The 22661-nt window shown below is 39.3% G+C and overlaps 1 protein-coding gene across 3 annotated transcripts in view; it reads left to right on the top strand.

The window, feature by feature from the left end:
* The window catches only part of LOC150087110 (RNA 3'-terminal phosphate cyclase-like), a 184844-nt gene that overhangs the window by 97912 nt on the left and 64271 nt on the right, over nt 1-22661 (top strand). For all 3 annotated transcript variants that reach the window (XM_090372968.1, XM_090372967.1, XM_090372966.1), the window contains exon 6: nt 4107-4251. In XM_090372968.1, coding sequence (XP_090229094.1) covers nt 4107-4251 — 145 coding nt within the window. The remainder of the gene's footprint in view (nt 1-4106; nt 4252-22661) is intronic.

The following is a 22661-nucleotide window of genomic DNA, read 5'->3' as shown; positions in this document are numbered from 1 at the left end:
TGGCGGCACGTGTTCGGACTGTTTTGAAAGAGAGAGCAGGAATTATAGAAGCCAATTCAGAAGAATAGTGCCCATGGAAGTATCTGTAGAAGAGGCATGCAGCAGAAACAGTGCGTCTATGAGAAAGCGAGTGGAGAGACTGTTAGAGATGAATCATTAATTAACCTAACTGCCCTCTTCTGAATGGAAAATCAAGAAGCCTGAGAGAGGTTTTGGGGGCACCACCCCAGATGTGATAACAATATTCCATGGCAGGGTGGATTTGCGATTTATACAGAGTGAGCAGCTGTTTGGAAGAAAAGTAACGCCGAGAGCGAAAGAGAAAACCAAATTTTTTATATGCAGAGGAAGCAATATTTGTAATGTGCTTGTGCCAAGAGAGATTAGAAGTCAGGGTAATCCCCAAAAGAGATATATCATTTTGCCTAGAAATCGGAGTGTCAAAAAAGATAAGCATAGGAGCAGAAGAATCCTTTTTGCGAGATATAAGACAAGACTGAGTTTTTGAAGGTTTGAAATCAACAAAGTTCTCTTTGCCCCACTGGAGAATTACCTGAAGATCGGCATTTAAGGAATTGGTAGCAGATTTTCGAGAAGTTGAAGCTGATTGAGCAGGACAAGGTTTCTCAAAATGGAAAGTTGAATGCAATGTGCTATCATCGGCAAAACTATGGATAGGATTTCCAGTCAATGGAAGAAGGTCATTGATATACAAGAGGAAAAGAGTGGGGGAAAGAACTGAACCTTGGGGGACACCGGCATTAGTGGAGAAGTTAGAAGACAGAGAGCCATCTACCATCACCCTCAGTGAGCGATCAGAGAGAAAACTGGATAACCAATTACTAAAAACAGTTGGCAAACCATAAGATGGAAGCTTGTTTAGAAGACCTTTATGCCAAACACGATCAAAAGCCTTCGAGATGTCAAGAGCAACTACTTGAGTTTCACCAAACCTTTCCATTGAATTAGTCCATAAATGGGTAAAATAAGCCAGAATATCACCAGTGGATCGACACTGACGGAATCCGTACTGGCGATCGTTGATCAGATGGAAGGTTTCTAGGTAGTTTGAGTTGGCGGTTAATTGATTTCTCCATTACTTTAGAAAGAGTAGAAGTAATTGCAATGGGACGATAATTGGATGGGAGGGATTTGTCAACCTTTTTAGGAACTGGCTGGATATGAGCAAATTTCCAAGCAGAAGGAAAAACACCTTTGGAATAAGAAAGTGAAAAAAGGTGGCAAAGAATAGGAGTAAGTTCAGGAGCACAGGTTTTCAGAACAAGTGGAGAAATATCATCAGGACCTGGAGCTTTCTTAGCATCAAGATTCATCAAAATCCTTCTGATATCCTTTTGACGGAAGACCACAGGAGGCATTGAATGGACAGTGTTGGGAATGGTGGGAGGTGTTTTACCAAGTTCATTAATACATGAGCTGGAAGAAAAATGGGATGCTAGCATGTCAGCTTTATCCTTGGCTGAAGTGACAACAGAACCATCTGGTTTGGACAGAGGTGGGAGCAGAGATGGGCAAAAGTTGCGGCCAATAGCTTTGGCAAGAGACCAGAATGCTCGGCTACCATTACGGCAAGAAGCACGTTTTCTACTCTTAGCCTGTTCAAACTCTAGTTTGGACTGATTAATAACTGCTTTACAATTGTTGCGAGCTTTGGTGTAGGCAGAAAATGAAACTGAATAATTAGAAACAAGCCAATTACGATATGCAACATTCTTCTCTTGGACAGCCTTAGCACATTTATTGGAAAACCAAGGTTTAGATAAAGGACGAGATTTTAAAGTGGAGTGTGGGATAAAGGATTCCATTCCTGCAAGAATAATTTCACTGATACGATCTGAGCAAACGTTGACATCAGAAGTTTTGAAACAGTAATCTGACCAAGGAAAAGAAGAAAAGAAGTGTCACAGGTCATCCCATTTTGCATTCTTGTAATGCCAAACAACACGAAGTTGGGAATAGCCATGAGATAAAGGTTCCATTGGAGAAGAGACAATCACCAAGTTGTGATCTGAAGTGCCTAAAGGACCTCTCACTTTGACCGTGTACTTAGAAGGGTTGTTTGTGAGAAAAAGATCAAGCATATTGGCTTAGGATTGTCTGGTATTCTTGTAGGTAAATGAACAATCTGTGCTAGGTCATTAGTAATTGCAAAAGCCTCAGCATCTCGACCTGCTGGGTCGGTGTGACTAGAAAACGAGAGCCAGCTGGAGTTGTGAACATTAAAATCACCAAGGAAAATTAACGCACTGTTAGGAAAGTTGGACTGGAGAAAGTCAAGTTGCAAAGAGAGGAAGTCAAAGAGCTCCAAGTGATTAGTGGAGTTGGGAGAACGGTAGAGACAACAGATGAATTTGACACAATGAGGCAGAGAGATTTTAAGCCAGAGAAGATCAAAGAGAGGAGATTCCAAATTGCCAAGTCTCAGACAGGGAATATCAGAACGGACATATGCACAAGTACCACCTTTGAGGCGAAAGGAATCATACAGCGAATAATTTGGGCATCTGAGATGAGCAGTAGTTGAATCAACCGATAACTGAGATTCTGTCAGAAAAAAGTATATGGGGTTTGGCAGACTGCAAGTGGAAATGGACATCGTTGAGATTAGAATTGAGACCACGTACATTTGTGAAATGAATTAGGAAGTCCTTGGGAGGTTTAGATCTTTTCCTGCATTATTATTAACCAGTATCTTTAACCAGTGATTTCATTATTATTTTCCCTGGAACAGACATTAAGCAAACAGATCTGCAATTACTCATGTCGCCTTTTGATCTCCTTTATGAAATGGAGATATGTTTGAACATCTGTCCATAGGGACTGATCTGCAAATGTCCTCTGAATCCCAGAATGCTGTCATAATTACGGCTAAGGGTTTGTTTACCTTCTTTGCTGCCTCCCTTAATATAATTGGATAGATTCCATCTGCCCCAGGTGCCTTTTTTATGTACATCCTCAACAATTTCTTCTCTACTTTCCTTTCTGTTATTACAAAGTCATTTATCTCCTCATTAGAGTTTGATGAACTTCTGGCATCCCCTTCCCTAAAGAATTCCTCATGTGTGAATGTAGATGCAGAATCCCTGTTCAACTTGTCTGCAACCTAAGCAGGAGTCATCAACGGTTAGCATGTAAACATCAAGTGCCCAAATGTGATTCAACCCCTTCCTTCTACTGTTAATATAAGCAAGAAGTCTTTGCTATTTTTCTTTGCATTCTTTTCTAAAGACTGCTCATAATCTCTCCTTAGCTTGCCTGACCTCCTTTGGACTTGATCAGAGACTAATTTATGTCTACAATAGGCTTCTGTATCACCTAATAATTTATGTGCATCCCATGCACTTTTCTTCTTTACCACATGATTTGTTTTGACTGGTTTGGATGAAAAAGAGAATGATAGATAATAATTCAGAAGAATAGTGCAGATGGAAATAACTGTAGGAAAGCATATGGCAGAAACTGAACATTTGGGTGAGGTGTAGTAAATTTATAAGAGAGATTATTATTAATCTGATTGCTCTATTTTTTGGTAGTTAGTATGTGGAGAAGTTTTAATGCCTCATACTCAGATCTGAAAACAGTATTTCACAGGTATGGTGGATTTATACAAAGTTAGCAGTTCAGAAGAAAGGTATATTTCTTTTCTTTTGAATAAGTGCTTTATAGTTATTTTTTATTTTTACATTATTCTGCTCCCCCTTGTCTACTATTTTTTCAATTTTATTCAGCATTAAATATTTAAATGTTTTCTCTCTTCCAGTTTTAATTTGCAGTTCACCTTATACCTGTAATATTCATGAGCAGTAGCAGTAATGAGTTTTGTTCATTTCCTTAAAGATTAAAACATCAAATGGAATTAGACTTAATGAAAAGGGTAAAAATAGTCCTTCCCCCATTATAGGTAGACATTTAATACTTTGTTATTGCAGTTTTCTGAACAATTCATGTAAATTAATTGTAGAAAAAATATTTTATGTAGTTTATTAATGAGTTAATTCTAATTTAAGAACACTTTTGTAATAAATAACTATTTCATTGAATTGTTATGCATATGTTCAAATGATTAGGTTTTCTTTGCTTTGTAGGGGCTACTATCCTAAGGGAGGTGGTGAGGTAGTGATTTCTACAAGACCTGTAAACAATTACCTTAATTCTATACAAATAATGGATCGTGGTCATGTTTCCAAAATCATAGGCAGATCATTTGTGGCTGGAGCACTTCCAATTAAGGTAATTCCTTTATGCATATTTCTACACACACACACACACACACACACACACACACACACACACACACACTGAATTACTATAAATTTCTCTAAAATTTAAAAATACTGTAGAAATTACCAATCTGCCAAGCTTGGGGACATAGAGGTTCTCGATTTAGTATTAGCAGTGGCAAATGATGCTAGAAAGCAAGCTAATACAGCATTAGCCAAAAAAAAAACCACACACACACTTCCTATGAGCACTCCATTGGGCACATGGAGTACCCAAACTATTCAAAGCCTTAAACACCTTAATCAGATCACCTTGCAGGTGTCTAGTCTCCAGATGCTCAATTTGCAGAGCTTGAAGCCTTTCTTGGTGGGAGCACCCCATTGTGCTGCTAACCAATCTCGTAGCCTTTCTCTGTACTCATTCAAGAAGCTATACATCCTTCCTAAAATGAGCCCTCCAGTATTTAAGATGTGGCCTCACCATTGCCTTATACAATAGAATAATCGCCTCTTTATTCCTGCTAGCAAAATTCCTATATCATTGACAAAACCACATGAACTGACCTGGCAGCCTGTGTGCCTTGCTCTGAGTAGTTCATAACTGACTGAACAATTACCCCAGGTCTTTCATTTTCAACTACCCTGAGTGTAGTACCACACAGTTAGTACATTACTCTGGGGTTACTGCTACCCATATGCAGTATTTTGCATTTATCTATGTTAAACTTATATTGCCATTTCTCAGCCGATCTGCCTAACTTTTCTAGATGCTGTTTCAGTAGCATACTGTCATTAACCGCCCTGCCAAATTTTGTATCATCTGCAGACTTGGACATTAAGCCTGATATACCTTCATCAATATCACTGATAAATACAAAAAACAAGAGTGGGCCCAATACTGAAACCTAGGAAACTCCACTAATAATATTAGTCCACTGAGAGCAATGTCCATTGATTACCACTCTGTCTTCTCTCACTCAACCATCCCTTTGCCCATAGCAGCAACTTTCCTTTAATTTCCACTACTCCAATTTGTATAGCATTCTTTTATGTGCAATAGTATCAAAAGCATTTCCTGAAATGCAAGTATATGATATCAAAATTATTTTTTGTATCCAGTTCCTTTTTGACCACACTGTAATATCCAATAAAATTATCTTCAATAATTTGTCTTCCACTTTCCTCTCAGTTATTACAAAATTATTTAGCTCCCTGTTTGAGTTTGATAAACATCTGGCATTGCCTTCCCTAAAGAATTCCTCACATGTGAATGTAGACGCAAAAAACTCATTGTTTGTCAGCAACTTGAGCAGGATCATCAACAGTGAAACTATCAATATTGAGTGGACCAATTTGATTCATCCCCTTCCTTCTAGTGTTTACATAAGTAAAAAAGTCTTTGCTGTTTTTCTTTCCATCCTTCACCAAAGATTTCTCTTAATCTGTCTTTTCTTGTCCGACCTCCTTTGTGACTTGATTACGTAGTTTATATTTACCATAGGCTTTCGTGTTGCCCGATAGTTTATATGCATCTCATACACTTTTCTTGTCTGCTATGGGTTTTATAGGTTCATCCAACATCCATTTAGGCCTATAACTTGAAGTGCTTCTTAGTTGCTATGAAAAGCATAGTAGCTTCTATGATTAATTCCTCGAACACTTTCCGTTTATAATTTACTGATGGTAACATCATCAGTTGGTCCCACTTTATAGAATTTAAAAACTTGTAAAGGGAACTACAGTGGTCTTTGTCTGAGACCACTGTAGTTTCCTTTATGAAAGCAAAAACCACTCCCTTTACCCTTGATGATAGTTATTTATTAAAGTAAATCCCACCAATACACTGTGATCACTGACACCTAGTGGTTCTTCCATCTGCAGATTCTTAATGATTGAATAATCACTGCTGATAATTCATTATTTAGTATTTAGTATTAGCAATAGCCACATCGTGCAAGGAAGCCGATGTCTTATGCTGCACCAGCCAAAAAAAATAAAATAAAATAAAAAACTAAGAATAAGAATAAATAATAATAAAAAAAATGAATAAATAATAGGAAATAGAGAACCTGTGTGTTTCCCTCCTCCTGTAGGTAATTATCCAGCTGACCTTTAAATTTCCCCAAACTGTCAGCCTCTACCACCCATGTAGATAACTTATTCCAGTAATTTGTAACTCGATCTCTAAAATAAAACTTCCTGCAATCCAGTCTAAACATTTCCCCCCCCCCACCGTAACTTGAAATTGTGGCCTGTATGTTCTAGAATCATTTTCTGACTGTGAAAATTTCTTCCTCATTCATTTTATTTATGCCTCTCAGAGCCTTAAACACCTTAATCAAGTTTCTTCTACGGTGCCTAGTTTTCAAGCTGTGCAACCCACATATTTGTAGTCTTTCTTCATACGGAAGTCCTTTTACAGATTCACTGCTAACTCACTAGGTGAGTTAGCTGTCTTTCGGCCCTTACAAGAAGCACAATGTCTTTCTTTTGGTGCGGTCTCCATACTTGAACACAGTATTTGAAGTGTGGTCTAACAATAGCCTTATATAATGGGATTATGACGACCTTATCTCTACTAGCAATTGTTTGATAAATCATCGATAAGACACCATGGGCCTTCTTTGCAACCTGTCTACAATGCTTGGAGAACTTCACGTCTGACCATATCATAATACCCAAGTCTCTTTCCTCCACTACCGGCTTTAGTTCAACTCCACCAAGTGTATAAGTTATTTTGGGGTATTACTGTTCCCCAGGTGTTAATACCTTACACTTTGCTGGATTAAAGCGTAGCTGCCATTTTTCTGACCATCCCTGAAGTCTATCTAAGTCATTCCAAAGAAGCTCTGCTTGGCAGTGATCATTAACTACTCTACCAATCTTTGCATTATATTCAAATTTAGATATTATGCCCTGTATCTCTTCATCGATGTCATTTATAAAATAAAAAAAAAAAAAAAACCAACAGTGGTCCTAATACTGTTCTTTGAGGAGCCCCAAAGATCAGTATTAGGACCCTCTTACAATCAACTCTCTTACATCAACCCAATCTGAGGAATACAGTAATGAAGATATATAAGACGAAGACTATTACTCTCTCTTCTTGCCTCTCTAACATGCTGCTGTAGAAAACAGTCATCCAATACATCCACAAAAGTCTTGTTAATGTGTGATTGACCAAGCCAATAGCTCCAGTCAATATCTGGAAAGTTAAAATCCCCCATTATAAGACATTCTGATTTACTGATCCACTCTTTCTCTGTACAGGTGTTTGTTGTACTCATCAGAATCATTAGCATTAGCATTAGCATTAGCATTAGTAGAGGCATTTGATGCAAGAAAGCAAGCTTATGCAGCATCAGCCAAAAAAAAAAAAAAAAAAAAAAGTAACATAAATAAATAAAAATAACCACTTCCACTTCACCCCTCTGTTCGTTCGAAATACCTGTCCAGCTGAGCCTTAAACTTATTTAGGCTATCAACTTCCACGACAAGGGATGGAAGTCTGTTCCACCCACCAACCACCCGCTGGCTAAAGGCAAATTTCCGCACATCTATCCTACATCTGTCTTTCCTCAATTTGAATTTATGCCCTCTCAGGTGATTTTTCTGAGCTAGAGGAAGAATCCCATCAGCATTGAGCATGCTCAAACCATTCAAGGCTTTGTACACCTCTATCAGATCACCCCGCTGGTGCCTAGTTTCCAGACACTGTAATTTGCAAAACTTAAGCCTTTCTTCGTAAGAGAACCCCTTTGTCCCATTCACCAATCTAGTTGCCCTTCTCTGTACTCGTTCCAGCAGCTCTACATCCTTCCTGAAATGAGGCCTCCAGGCCTGTATACAGTACTCTAGGTGTGGCCTGACCATTGCCTTATACAAGGGAATAATCACCTCCTTATCCCTGCTAGAAAAATTCCTATATATCATTGACAATACACCATGAGCTACTCTTGCAGCTCGTCTGCACTGCTCAGAGAACTTCATATCTGCCTGCACCACCACCCCCAGGTCCCTTTCATTCTCTACCACTGTCAGTGTAGTACCACAGAGTTGATACGTTGCTCTGGGGTTGCTGTTTCCCATATGTAGTACTTTACATTTGTCAATGTTAAACTTCATTTGCCACCTCGAAGCCCATCTGCTCAACCTTTCCAAATCCTGTTGCAGCAGCATAGTGTCAGTAGTGTCCTTGACAACCCTGCCAACCTTCGTATCGTCTGCAAACTTGGACATTAAGCCTGATATACCATCATCAATATCATTTATAAATACAGAAAACAATAAAGGCCCCAATACTGAACCCTGAGGGACTCCACTAATAACATTAGTCCACGATGAGCAGTGTCCATTGATTACCACTCTCTGTCTTCTCCCCCTCAACCACCCCTTTATCCATAGCAGCAACTTGCCTCCAATGCCACACTGCTCCAATTTGTGCAGCAGTCTTCCATGCGCAACAGTATCAAAAGCCTTTCTAAGATCCAAGTATATAATATCAAAGTTATTCCCTGCATCCAGTTCTTTTGTGACTGCATCATAGTATCCAATCAAATTGGTCAGGCAAGACTTCCCCTTAACAAAACCATGCTGTGTCCTAGCTATAACTGAAGTCTTGTCTAGATGATCCTGCAGTGCTTCTTTCACCAGTGCCTCCATTAATTTTCCGGGAACAGAAGTTAAACTCACAGGTCTATAATTACTTGTGTCAGCCTTTGATCCCCCTTTGTGAATTGGGGTCACATTTGCACATCTCCAGTCAATGGGTACCTCCCCTGAGTCCAAGGAAGCTCTCATAATTATGGCTAAGGGTTTGCTTACCTCCTTTGCTGCCTCCTTTAATATAACTGGATAGATCCCATCCACCCCAGGTGCCTTTCTTGTGTTTATCTTCAACAATTTCTCCTCCACTTTGCTCTCAGTTATTACAAGATTCTCTAGCTTACTGCTAGAGTTGAATACACCTCTGGCATTCCCCTCGCTGAATAACTCCTCATGTGTGAATGTCGATGCAAAATATTCATTTAGTTTGTTAGCTACCCGAGCAGGGTCATCAACAGTTGACCCATCGATCTCAAGTGGACCAATCTGATTCATCCCCTTCCTTCTAGAGTTTACATAAGTAAAGAACTCTTTGCTGTTTTTCTTCGCATCCCTTGCCAAGGATCTCTCGTAATCTGCCTTCGCCTGCCTAACCTCCTTTGTAACTTGGTTACAGATCAACTTGTATCTATCATAGGCGTCCGTGTCACGTGTTAATTTGTATGTATCCCATGCATTTTTCTTCTCTGCCATATGCCTCATTAGTTCATCTGACAACCATTTAGGCCTAAACCTTGAACAATATTTCTTAGTTGGTATGTAAAGCCTAGTAGCTTCCACGATAAGTTCTTTGAATGCTTCCCATTTTGAATTTGCTGTTGGCAATATCATCAGTTGATCCCACTGTATAGAATTTAAATACTGTCTCAGTCCATTGTAGTCGCCTTTACGAAAGCAATACCCCTTCCCTTTACCCCTAATGGTAGTTACCTCTTTGAGTAACTCCCACTTCAGCACACTGTGATCACTGCCACCAAGTGGTTCATTTATCTGCAGATTCTTAATGCATGAAGAATCACTACTGATAATCAAATCAAGAGTATTACTCCCTCTAGTTGCCTCCCGAACATGCTGATGTAGAAAACAATCATCCAATAAATCCACAAAAGCCTTGCTACTGTGTGAGTGACCAGCCCCCAAATTCCAGTCAATATCTGGGAAATTAAAATCCCCCATTATAAGACTCTCTGATTTACTGGCCCACTCTATTTCTCCGAACAGTTTCTTATTATACTCATCAGAGTCATTAGGCCTATAGCACACTCCTACTCTCAATTTTGATCTCCCAATGCTTATGTCACACCAAACTGACTCGACACTGCACTGTCCAGCGATGTCGACTGGCTTCACTTCCTTGGATTTTATGTGTTTTTTAACTAATAGCATAACCCCTCCTCCCTTCCTATCCTGTCTATCCTTTCTTGTTATTAGGCCTATAACACACTCCTACTCTCGTTTTTCCTTTCCCAGTGCTTATGTCACACTAACCTGATTCATCATTGCGCCGCTGGCCAGCCATGTCAGCTGAATGCACTGCCTCAGATTTTATGTGCTGCTTAACTAAGAGCATAACTTTCCCTCCCCTCTTATTCTGTCTGTTCTTTCAGCCTTGTGAAGAACCACCTACTGCAGGTCCAAAGATATTTTCCTGCTTGTGTTTTGAGAGATTGCAAGCAGGAGTTTGTCGCATGTCATCTGCAGCAAACTACTGATCCAGCATGACAGCCTTCCATCATCTTCAATAGTACAGAAGGAAGAGCCTCCCAGCAAGAAACGGAGACTATGCAATAAACTTGAACATGTCAACTAAAGAAGACGAGAATAATCCAAGGAATGATGGATGAGTGGAAAAGACAGTGGACTGGCTCGGTTCAGGCCTGGACTTCATCTATCATTTTTGTTGACTGGACAGGCAGTATAAACTCAGTTATACTCTCTTGGACTAACAGACTTTCCTCTCTGCCACTGCAGATTACCAGCAACAGTCAATCACCTAATCTTCCAATGGCACACTTGTCATGACCTAAGAGCTCAACTACAAATACTCACTTAAGTATATGATCAAGAAAAATCATATACTGGTGACTAATACTACCTCACCTGGGGATTCTTTTCTTTGTGATCGATGTAAGGAGTGCACCGATCTTAAATTACAATTTGGTGCACTGATGGAACAATTTGAGTCCCTGAAAAAACGAGTGCTTGCCCTCGAAAATAATGCATCTGGGAGCTCGTCAGGGACTCAAAACTCCAGCAATCTACCAAGTGATGCACATCCGATTCGAGCCTCAAAACAGAAAAATCAAGTGCAAACTACTCTGGTTAAAAAGGACATTGTTTTATTAGGAGACTCCATTGTCAGGGGAACGGGGAATATTTTTTGTAATTAGCATTAGCATTAGCATTAGTAGAGGCATTTGATGCAAGAAAGCAAGCTTATGCAGCATCAGCCCAAAAAAAAAAAAAATAAATAAAGAAAAAAATAAATAAAAAATAACCACTTCCACTTCACCCCTCTGTTCGTTCGAAATACCTGTCCAGCTGAGCCTTTAACTTATTTAGGCTATCAACTTCCACGACGACAAGGGATGGAAGTCTATTCCACCAACCAACCACCCGCTGGCTAAAGGCAAATTTCCTCACGTCTATCCTACATCTGTCTTTTCTCAATTTGAATTTATGCCCTCTCAGGTGATTATTCTGAGCAAGAGGAAGAATCCCATCAGCATTGAGCATGCTCAAACCATTCAAGGCTTTATACACCTCTATCAGATCACCTCGCCGGTGCCTAGTCTCCAGACACTGTAATTTACAAAACTTAAGCCTTTCTTCGTAAGAGCACCCCTTTGTTCCATTCACTAATCTTGTTGCCCTTCTCTGTACTCGTTCCAGCATCTCTACATCCTTCTTGAAATGAGGCCTCCAGACCTGTATACAGTACTCTAGGTGTGGTCTGACCATTGCCTTATACAAGGGAATAATCACCTCCTTATCCCTGCTAGAAACATTCCTATATATCATCGACAGTACACCATGAGCTACTCTTGCAGCCCATCTGCACTGCTCAGAAAACTTCATATCTGCCTGCACAACCACCCCCAGGTCCCTTTCATTCTCTACCACTGTCAGTTTAGTACCACAGAGTTGATACGTTGCTCTGGGGTTGCTGTTTCCCATATGTAGTACTTTACATTTGTCAATGTTAAACTTCATTTGCCACCTCTCAGCCCATCTGCTCAACCTTTCCAGATCCTGTTGCAGTAGCATAGTGTCAGTAGTGTCCTTGACAACCCTGCCAACCTTCGTATCGTCTGCAAACTTGGACATTAAGCTTGATATACCATCATCAATATCATTTATAAATACAGAAAACAATAATGGACCCAATACTGAGCCCTGAGGGACTCCACTAATAACATTAGTCCACGATGAGCAGTGTCCATTGATTACCACTCTCTGTCTTCTCCCCCTCAACCACCCCTTTATCGATAGCAGCAATTTGTCTCCAATGCCACACTGCTCCAATTTGTGCAGCAGTCTTCCAAGTGCAACAGTATCAAAAGCCTTTCTAAGATCCAAGTATATAATAACAAAGTTATTCCCTGCATCCAGTTCTTTTGTGACTGCATCATAGTATCCAATCAAATTGGTCAGGCAAGACTTCCCCTTAACAAAACCATGCTGTGTCTGAGCTATAACTGAAGTCTTGTCTAGATGATCCTGCAGTGCTTCTTTAACCAGTGCCTCCATTAATTTTCCAGGAACAGAAGTTAAACTAACAGGTCTATAATTACTTGTGTCGCTCTTTGATCCTCCTTTGTGAATTGGGGTCACATTTGCACATCTCCAGTCTATGGGTACTTCCCCTGAGTCCAAGGAAGCTCTCATAATTATGGCTAAGGGTTTGCTTACTTCCTTTGCTGCCTCCTTTAATATAACTGGATAGATCCCATCCACCCCAGGTGCCTTTCTTGTATTTATCTTCAACAATTTCTCCTCCACTTTACTCTCAGTTATTACAAGATTCTCTAGCTTACTGCCAGAGTTGAATACACCTCTGGCATTCCCCTCGCTGAATAACTCCTCATGTGTGAATGTCGATGCAAAATATTCATTCAGTTTGTTAGCTACCTGAGCAGGATCATCAACAGTTGACCCATCGATATCAAGTGGACCAATCTGATTCATCCCCTTCCTTCTATAGTTTACATAAGTAAAGAACTCTTTGCTGTTTTTCTTTGCATCCCTTGCCAAAGATTTCTCGTAATCTGCCTTCGCCTGCCTAACCTCCTTTGTAACTTGGTTACAGATCAACTTGTATCTATCATAGGCTTCTGTGTCATGTGTTAATTTGTATGTATCCCATGCATTTTTCTTCTCTGCCATATGTCTCATTAGTTCATCTGACATCCACTTAGGCCTAAACCTTGAACAATATTTCTTAGTTGGTATGTAAAGCCTAGTAGCTTCCAAGATAAGTTCTTTGAATGCTTCCCATTTTGAATTTGCTGTTGGCAACATCATCAGTTGGTCCCACTGTATAGAATTTAAATACTGTCTCAGTCCATCGTAGTCACCTTTACGAAAGCAATAACCCTTCCCTTTACCCCTAATGGTAGTTACCACTTTGAGTAAATCCCACTTCAGCACACTGTGATCACGGCCACCTAGTGGTTCATTTACCTGCAGATTCTTAATGCATGAAGAATCACTACTGATAATCAAATCAAGAGTATTACTCCCTCTAGTTGCCTCCCGAACATGCTGATGTAGAAAACAATCATCCAATAAATCCACAAAAGCCTTGCTAGTGTGTGAGTGACCAGCCCCCAAATTCCAGTCAATATCTGGGAAATTAAAATCCCCCATTATAAGACTCTCTGATTTACTGGCCCACTCTATTTCCCCGTACAGTTTCTTATTATACTCATCAGAGTCATTAGGCCTATAGCACACTCCTACTCTCAATTTTGATCTCCCAATGCTTATGTCACACCAAACTGTGGATAGGTGTAATAAGGATAGGTGGAGCAGAACCAGGGTATGTCTGCCGGGAGCAACTATTGATGATGTCACCAACAGGGCGCCTCCATAGCCAGGTGGGAAGGAGCAGCAGCAGTGCGTAGCACACGCTTCTTGATTAGACCAGGGTTCGAGCCCGTCACCACCAAATACGGAGAATGCGGAAAGGTCAGGGAATGACCACCGCATATCCCGGAGCAATATGGCCTTAGTTGCTAATGCTTCTAAAAACCAAATAACAAACAACAACAACAATCACCAACAGATTGTCAGATTTTAAAGGGGGTAAAGAAAATATTATTATTCATGTGGGGACAAATGATATTAAACATACACGATCTGACGATTTGTTGGAAAAATATGAGGACCATGCTGAGGAAATGTCGCGAGCTAGGCCATAATGTCTATGTGTCTGCAATTCTGCCCAGACACGAGAGGAGGGAGTATATGTTAAGAGCCTTGTGGATTAACTCAAGACTTGAAGGAATCTGCAAGGCTTTAGGGGGTAAATTTCTATCAGCATGGCCCACACTTGTAGGTAGAAGGAATTTGTTTTGTAGAGACGGGATACACTTAAACAAAGGTGGTGCAAAAGTTTTTGCCAGTATTATTGAGGATACCTTAAAGGTTCAGGGAAACTGCTAGTTAGGGGGGATGTGGGTAATACTGATACGCGTTTATCTGATAATATTGGTCAAAGTAACTCTTGCACATACCTTAAGAGTATGTGCAATTAAGGTATCTGTTACCCCAACTGGACGTATTATCTAGATGTTCTGGGGGCAGAAATGTTTCACGTGAGCGGGTAGCTAATATCAGGGAAGAGAGGCTAAAAAACTTCAAGGGTTGTGTAAGGGTTGTTAAATATACAAGAACAGTAAATCTTAATTGTTTATACAGTAATGTTAGAAGTGTCGTCAATAAAATGAGCGAATTCGAACTGCTGGTTAAAACAAGTAACGCGGACATAATAGGGCTTACAGAGACGTGGTGCCACCCGGAAATTGGGGATGATGAGTTTCAGTACGGCTTGTATAATGTATTTAGGAAGGATAGGTTAGATAGAAGGGATGGTGGGGTAATGCTTCTAATCAGAAGCAGCCTGAGTGCGACGATAGCTTTCCCGGATTCAGACATTTCACATGCTAGTATAGAGTCTGTATGGTGTGAGATAGTTGGAAACAAAGGTATACAAAGGTATACAGACCAGGTGATTGTGAAGATTATGACGAAAGCCTCTACATGCAAATGGAATGGGCAAGTAAGCGTCAATGTCTTATTATGGGTGATTTCAATTTGCCTCTAATTGATTGGAGTAAATGGGAAGGAAAGTTGACATGGGGAACAAAATTTTTAAATCAACTAGATGACTGTTATTTGTATCAACATGTCAGGGAAAGTACTAGAGAAAAGAATATCCTAGACCTCATCATCACACATGAATCAGATGACATAACAGGGCTGACAGTAGAGGAACCAGTAGCAGGAAGTGATCACGGAGTTCTACGGTGGATGATGACGAGAGAGGTAGCAGAAGTAAAAGGCAAAGGAATGGGTTTTAATTTCAGAAAAGGAAATTACGATGCCTTAAGGTACTACATGGCCTCTATTAACTGGGTAGATATTGCGCAGAGAATGAATACAATTGAACTGTGGTACGCTTTTAAAACATTAATCACAGATGCCTTGAATGCGTATATACCATTAAAAAAAAATACTCCACGAGGAGGGTTCCAAGTTGGATCAATAGTGAAGTTGCCACATTACTTGAGCAGAAAAAGTTGGCATGGAAAGATTACAGAGCAATAAAAAGTACTGAAGCCTATAACAGCTACAAGGTGATGTGTAATAGAGCCACAGAAAAGGTTCGACAGGCAAAGGCAGTTTATGAGAAATCACGAGCAAAGAGGGGGGGGATAAAGAATTCTTCACATATATAAATGCCAAGAAGAGCAGGACAAACCAGATCGGACCTTTACGTAAGGGAAAGGGGATAGTATTAAATACACCAGCTGCCGTTGCAGATGAACTCAACAGTTATTTTGCATCGATATTTACAAATGAAAAACCTTTTGTGGCAATGGGAAATTGTGGAAGCGAAGTTAAAAAATATGTAATTAATGATATTGAAATTTCACAAGATTATTTAATGAAAAAACTTTCGAGCCTACAGACCAGTAAGGCTCCTGGAGTTAATGGAATATACCCTATAATCTTAAGGGAGGCGGCAAGCGAGTGCATTGAACCATTGAGGCTAATTATGCGAGCATCACTAGACTCTGGGGAGATTCCCTTGGATTGGAAAAGTGCAGATGTATCTCCCATACATAAGGGTGGCTCTAAAAGTGAAGTTGGAAATTATCGACCTGTCAGTCTGACTTCAGTAATAGGGAAAATCATGGAGGCAATGATCAAGGGTGGAATTCAGGATCATTTGGATCGAATTGAAATTCTCAAGGATACTCAGCATGGTTTTGTAAAGGGAAAATCATGTTTAACAAATCTGGTTCGCTATTTCGAAAGGGTCACTCACGAGCTGGATTTAGGGAATAATTTCGACATTGTTTATTTAGATTTCAGCAAAGCTTTTGACTCAGTCCCACATGAGCGGTTGCTTTATAAGCTGGAACAGGTTGGAATCACTGGGAAAATCCTTAGAAGGATGGCCAAGGGCAGGAAATTATCGACAGAGGGCAGAGGGTTGTGATAAATGGCTATTCCTCAGATTGGGTTGATGTAAGAAGTGGGGTTCCCCAAGGATCAGTATTAGGACCACTGTTGTTTTTAATTTTCATTAACGATATTGATGAAGGGATAGAGGGCGTGATGTCTAAATTTGCAGATGATGTTAAAATTGGTAGAGTAGTTAATGATCACTGTCAAGCTGAGCTTCTTCAGAGAGACCTAGATAGACTTCAGGAATGGTCAGAAAAATGGCAGCTGTGCTTTAATCCAACAAAGTGTAAGGTATTACACCTGGGAAACAGTAATCCCAAAAAACTTATTCACTTGGTGGAGTTCAACTAAATCCAGTACTGGAGGAAAGGGACTTGGGTGTTACGATACGGTCAGACATGAAATTCTCTGAGCATTGTAAACAGGTTGCAAGGAAGGCCCATGGTGTCCTATCGATGATCTATCGAACTTTTGCAAGTAGAGATAGGGACGTGATAATCCCATTATACAAGGCTTATGTTAGACCACACTTGGAATACTGTGTTCAAGTATGGAGACCGCACCTAAAGAAAGACATCGAGCTTCTTGAAAGGGTGCAAAGAAGGGTAACTCGCCTGGTGAGATCGGCAAAAGGGCGTCCTTATGAAGAAAGACTTCGAATATGTGGGTTGCAGAGTTTGGAAACTAGACACCTTAGAGGAGATTTGATTGAGGTGTTTAAGGCTCTGAGAGGCATCAGTAAAATGAATGAGGACAAAATTTTCAAGAATATAAATGATGCTAGAACTAGGGGACATAAATTCAAGTTACGCGGGGAAATGTTTAGATTGGACTGCAGGAAGTTTTATTTTAGCGAGCGAGTTATAAATTACTGGAATAAGTTGCCTTCATGGGTGGTAGAGGCCGACAGTTTGGGGAAATTCAAAGGTCATCTGGATAGTACTTTCGGGTAAGGTAAACGCATAGGATGACAGGTTTAATCTCCTTTTTTTTTTTTTTTTTTTATTAATTATTATTATTTAGTTATTTATTTTATTTATTATTTTTTTTTTTGCTTTTATCATTGTTTTGTTCGGATTTTTTTTTTTGGCTGGTGCAGCATAAGCCATAGGCTTTCTTGCACCATGCGGCCGTTACTAATACTAATACTAAAACGTCAAAAATCTCATCTCGACCCCTCAAAGACGAAGAGTCGAGATGAGAAGAGGACGGCCTCTTCAAATGCAGGCAAAGAATGTTTACTACTGTAAACAGCACCTGGATGCAAACAGACACCGATTTGGACACTCACTAACAATGATAAAGACCAAAGCACAATGCCATGCTGAAGAATCCTGATTGGAACCAAAGGGTTCAACTGTCCTTACTCTACTTCTCTCAAGAGATCTCTCTCTCTCTCTCTCTCTCTTTTCCATCCCCTACTGCCTAAAACTTTACCCTCCCCTCCCTGAAACCTGACTTTCTCCCACTGACAATCTTTTCACTTTCACTTTTGGGGGGCAGGGGGAAGGAACCTTTTCCTGGACATACCGTCAGTGCAGTGTAGACCCTGGCATGCCCCACACATGCTTAGGGATGGGAGGCAGGGGGCAGTGAACAAACTCATTCTATGCACCATGCCTGCGAAGATGCCAGGAGCCGGCAAACAACACTCAACAGAACAAACATATCATCCTACGCACTCACGCTTACCACACTGCCGGCATGCACATGCCTCGTACAGATGCTACAGCGGCTAATGGTCGAAACCCCAGGGACCACCATGAAACACAAACACATTTTGACATTTTGTCCTTTCTGTATATATTGTAATCCCCATATTCAAATTCTGCATTCCTTATATCTGAGTGACAACATGTCGCTGAAATCTCAACAATTGTCTGCATTTGATATCTTGACCAGAACTTCAAATTCATCAAATTTATTTACCATACTCATTGCAAGTGTACATCCACCTGCTCTTACCTTTAGTTATGCTAACACAGTCTGTGTATTTCTTGTTTTGTGATGACTCCCAGCAGTCGAACTTGAAATACTCTACACCTTGCTATCCAGGCTGCTGCTTATTCCAATAGAAGAAGTGCAAGAATCACTTTCATCTCTGCCTGCAGTTATTGTATTGATCTGTGTGTTCCCTCAAGCTAGCAGTTTTCCGATCCACCTAACACTGCCTCGATAGCATCAGTAAATATTCTTGGGCCTTTTCTATTTAAGTGCATCCCATCACTGTAGAAACTCTCTCCTGTTAACAAACACAGACCATGCTGTGAAAAATTCTAATCTGCAAGTTTCACAAATCCGCAAGTTTTGCAAACTCTCTCTAGTACCGAATTGATTGACAAGCTCTCATTAATTACATCTGGGCAGAATTTTGCAGACACTTTCAAATTTAACCCTAACTCATGACTTTTTTTCAATATTGTCTTGTACTTGTTAACTAAGTCTGCAAATTTTCTACTCTTAATGCCATAAGTGCCAATGTGTACAACAGTATCACCTTTTGTGCCCTTAAAAGATGATTGCTCTACACATGAACTTTTGCTCCTGGCATACCGTGGTCCTGCTCCAGTTGTACTTTTTGCACAATATATTTGCCATTTCCCTGACAATAGAGTCAATAACAACAACTAGCTCCTTTGGGACAAAGGGGCTAGTTGTTGTCAGTGGTTCTATTGTGGAAGTTGATAGCTTAAATAAATTAAAGGAGAACTAGACAGACTTTTGGAGTGAATGTATGGGTGAAATGGGATGTTTTTTTTCTTTCTTTTTGCCTGATGCTGTATAAGCTTGCCTTCTTCCATCATATGCCTCTATTAATGCTAATGTACCTTGAGCTTGGTCAGAATATGCCAGAACATTGGCTGAATTTATTGATAAACAGATTGCCTTCAGTACTGCACTTCTAATACACACACACACACACACACACACACACACACACACACACACACACACACACACACACACACACACACACACACACACACACACACACACACACACACACACACACACAGACTGGTGGTCAAAGAAAGTGCATCACCTAGGAATTTCACATTTCTAACCCTTTTTTGCGATGGTATGTTACAATAATGACTAGCATCACAAATAGAAATATAAACAAAAGATATTTATTAATAGTTAAGGCAAGGCTAAATAATATTTGACATAATAATATTTGAATAAATAATATTTGACAGGTGCTCTCAAAATATTCCAAAATGAGTATTTGCAACCTTTATACAACAGTTTTGGTAAACATGACAATTATGGCTGAAATGTTATCAGAAGCCCTAGTTTGCTTCAGTTTATCATTTTAAATGGAAAACAAAATGAAAAGTTCACCAGGGGCAAACTAATATTTAGTTGAACTGCGTCTGGTCCTGATGACAGCAGCACACCATTCAGGCATTGACAAGATCGATTTCTGAAGATAATCAACTGATAGTTTGTGGTTCCAAACATGAATTATGGTTTCCTTGAAGTTCACAAAGGGTCTTTGGTTTCTTTCTGGCAACTGCAGATTCCACACAATGCCAACACTATAGGATTAATTAGAAGGTTAAATCAGAAGGATAATTCTGACTTAGTCATAGACATTTCTACTGCCAACATAGTGGAGAGTCTGAAACAAGAGGAGATTCCATTCTTTTGCTCAATGAGGAAGTACTTTATGGGTGCTTGTGATTACCCAAGTGTGGATGCCCAAGTTCCCATTGAAAGTTGGCAGTATGTCATTTTCAAATTTGAAATTTTTTGTGGACAAGTTTCCAGTACTCCTTAGTGTCATTAAAGATAAAGATATAGAGAGGCAGTGGATGCTTTGCAACATCATGTCTGTCAGTTTCAGTATGAGAACTACCAGATTACTATGAAAGAATTGATGTACAGTGGTCTTTGGTTGAAGAATAGAACTGACAATTGCACAAGGAAACTTGAAATATAAAAATATTCTCTACAGGAATAGAGAAATATGGAAAATTCTCAATAGGTATAGAGATATATAAAAAATTCTTTATAGGATTGAATACTGAAATATTCAATCCTTTAGAGAACCTCTGAGGTTAATTTTATTGTCAGGTGTGTGAGGTGAGACTGTCAAAAAACAGCTGAACTGGTTGCCACTTTGAGGGCTAAATGGTGACAAATATTAGAGGATATTTGCAATAACTGGTAGAATGTTGTGCAGAAACTTGAGATTGTCAATAATGGCCAAAGGTGTTAGATGCTATTAGGTTTCCTGTAAATGAAGGTTATTTAGAGATATGCTGGTGTTCTGATGTTAATGCTAGAGCAGTGTATATATTTTTTGCAGAAATTTATATATTTCTGCAATATATGATTGCGCTTATTTCAGCATATATATTTTTAGATATGCTGGTGTTCAGATATTAATGATAGAGCAGTGTATAAATAAAACTGTAGAGTGTTCCAGACTGCCAAAAACTAGAGACTGCCATAAAGGCTAAAAGTTTCAGCAGATGCCATTAGTTTTCCTATAAATGAAGATTATTTGTTGATATGCTGGTGTCCAGATATTAATTGTAGAGTGTGTATATATTTATTTGAGATATATTAAACTTGAATGTATTAAAATTAATACATTATAATATATTAAATTTGAATAAATGGAGTTGAACACCTTATTTATCTTGTGCTTCATAGAACTAATCAGTGAACGGCAGATATTTAAATTGGTATATTATTTGAAAAAATGCCTTTTTATGGTGCAGCCCATGTGTAGATATAAAAAGGTACAATGTAGCCCCTGAGTAGCTTGAAGTTGAACAACAGTACAACCTTATGATTTCCTCCAGTGGACACATAATAAAACATTACATGAGTGCCTGGTGGACTTGCAGCCAATCAAAATATTTGAAATAATGTTATGTAATGTTATTATGATTCAGTAATGATGTTATTATAACATAAGTAATGAAAAAAACATCTAATGGTCTCTTCTCCAATGGAGCCTTTCCCACATGACCACTCTTAGCTTCATGCCATATGGCAATTCATGGAATTATTCTGTCTGTCCTATTTATCCCTTCCTTTGTTTGGATTAATGTTTTAAATCTCCTGATCTAATGCTTATTCAGCCTTTGTCATTGAAATTATACTCATAGGGATGAACTCCATGATATTCAATCTTCTATTTCTTTCAAATATTTTATATTTGTGTCCTTTTTTTAGTTTCACCTTTCACAATGAAAAATACCTTCCTCATTCACTCTGATTATTCTTTTAAGGATCTTAAAATTCTCATGTCATTCCTCATGTGTCTAGTTTTCAGTCTAAATCTGTCCAGCCTACATCTTTTAAGATTTCCTCTTAGGAACTGTCCTTAGCACTATGAACCAATCTGTTTATTCTTCCTGACCCTATTTAGGCTCTTTCTAAGCTGCTATTTCATTTTTTACGTGAATGCAGTATTCCAAATGAGATCATACCATCGTTTTCTAAAGAGGAATAATAGCATCCTTCTTGCTGCTGGTGTAGATCCTATTATCATTGATATTAAACCCTAAGCCTTCTTGGTTGCCTGCTTACACTACCCAGAAGAACTCCTTATTTGGTTGTATTTTAACCCCTTCTAAATCTAAATCTGCTCATTCTGAACCACCTTTTATTCTGTATCCCCTAGTCTGATAACCTTAGATTCCTTATACTTCCGTTCTGTTTTCATTTTCAAATGCAAACCTTGCATTTAGCATAATTAAACTTCAATTTGTTGCTGTCTTTCAGACCATATGTATAACTTGTCTAAGTAATTCTGAGGCAGCCTAGCCTGGTCTCGGTTGTTTACCATCCTATCTACCTTTAAATCATCAGCAAACTTTGGCAGTTTTCCCATTACACCTACATTCATTCATTGAGTATCATTGAGGAAAATCAGAAATAGTAGGGGAATCCCACTTGCTATGTTAGTCCACTCTGAAGAATGCCTGTTGATCCTCAGTCTCCTTTCCTTTTGCTGAGAGACACTATCAATTCCTTCTTGGGGAACTTAAGGAATCTTCCCAGTAATCCCAGCATGCTCCAGTTTGTATAATAGCCCTCACTACACAAGTATTACCCACTACACAAGTAAGGCTCACTTGTTTATAATTATTTCCA

Source organism: Mastigoproctus giganteus, chromosome 4 (assembly GCF_048544385.1).
Source record: "Mastigoproctus giganteus isolate SK-2022 chromosome 4, ASM4854438v1, whole genome shotgun sequence".
Taxonomy (NCBI): Eukaryota; Metazoa; Arthropoda; class Arachnida; order Uropygi; family Thelyphonidae; genus Mastigoproctus; species Mastigoproctus giganteus.
Note: the sequence above shows the minus strand (reverse complement) of the source record. Positions and strands in the feature narration are given on the sequence as shown.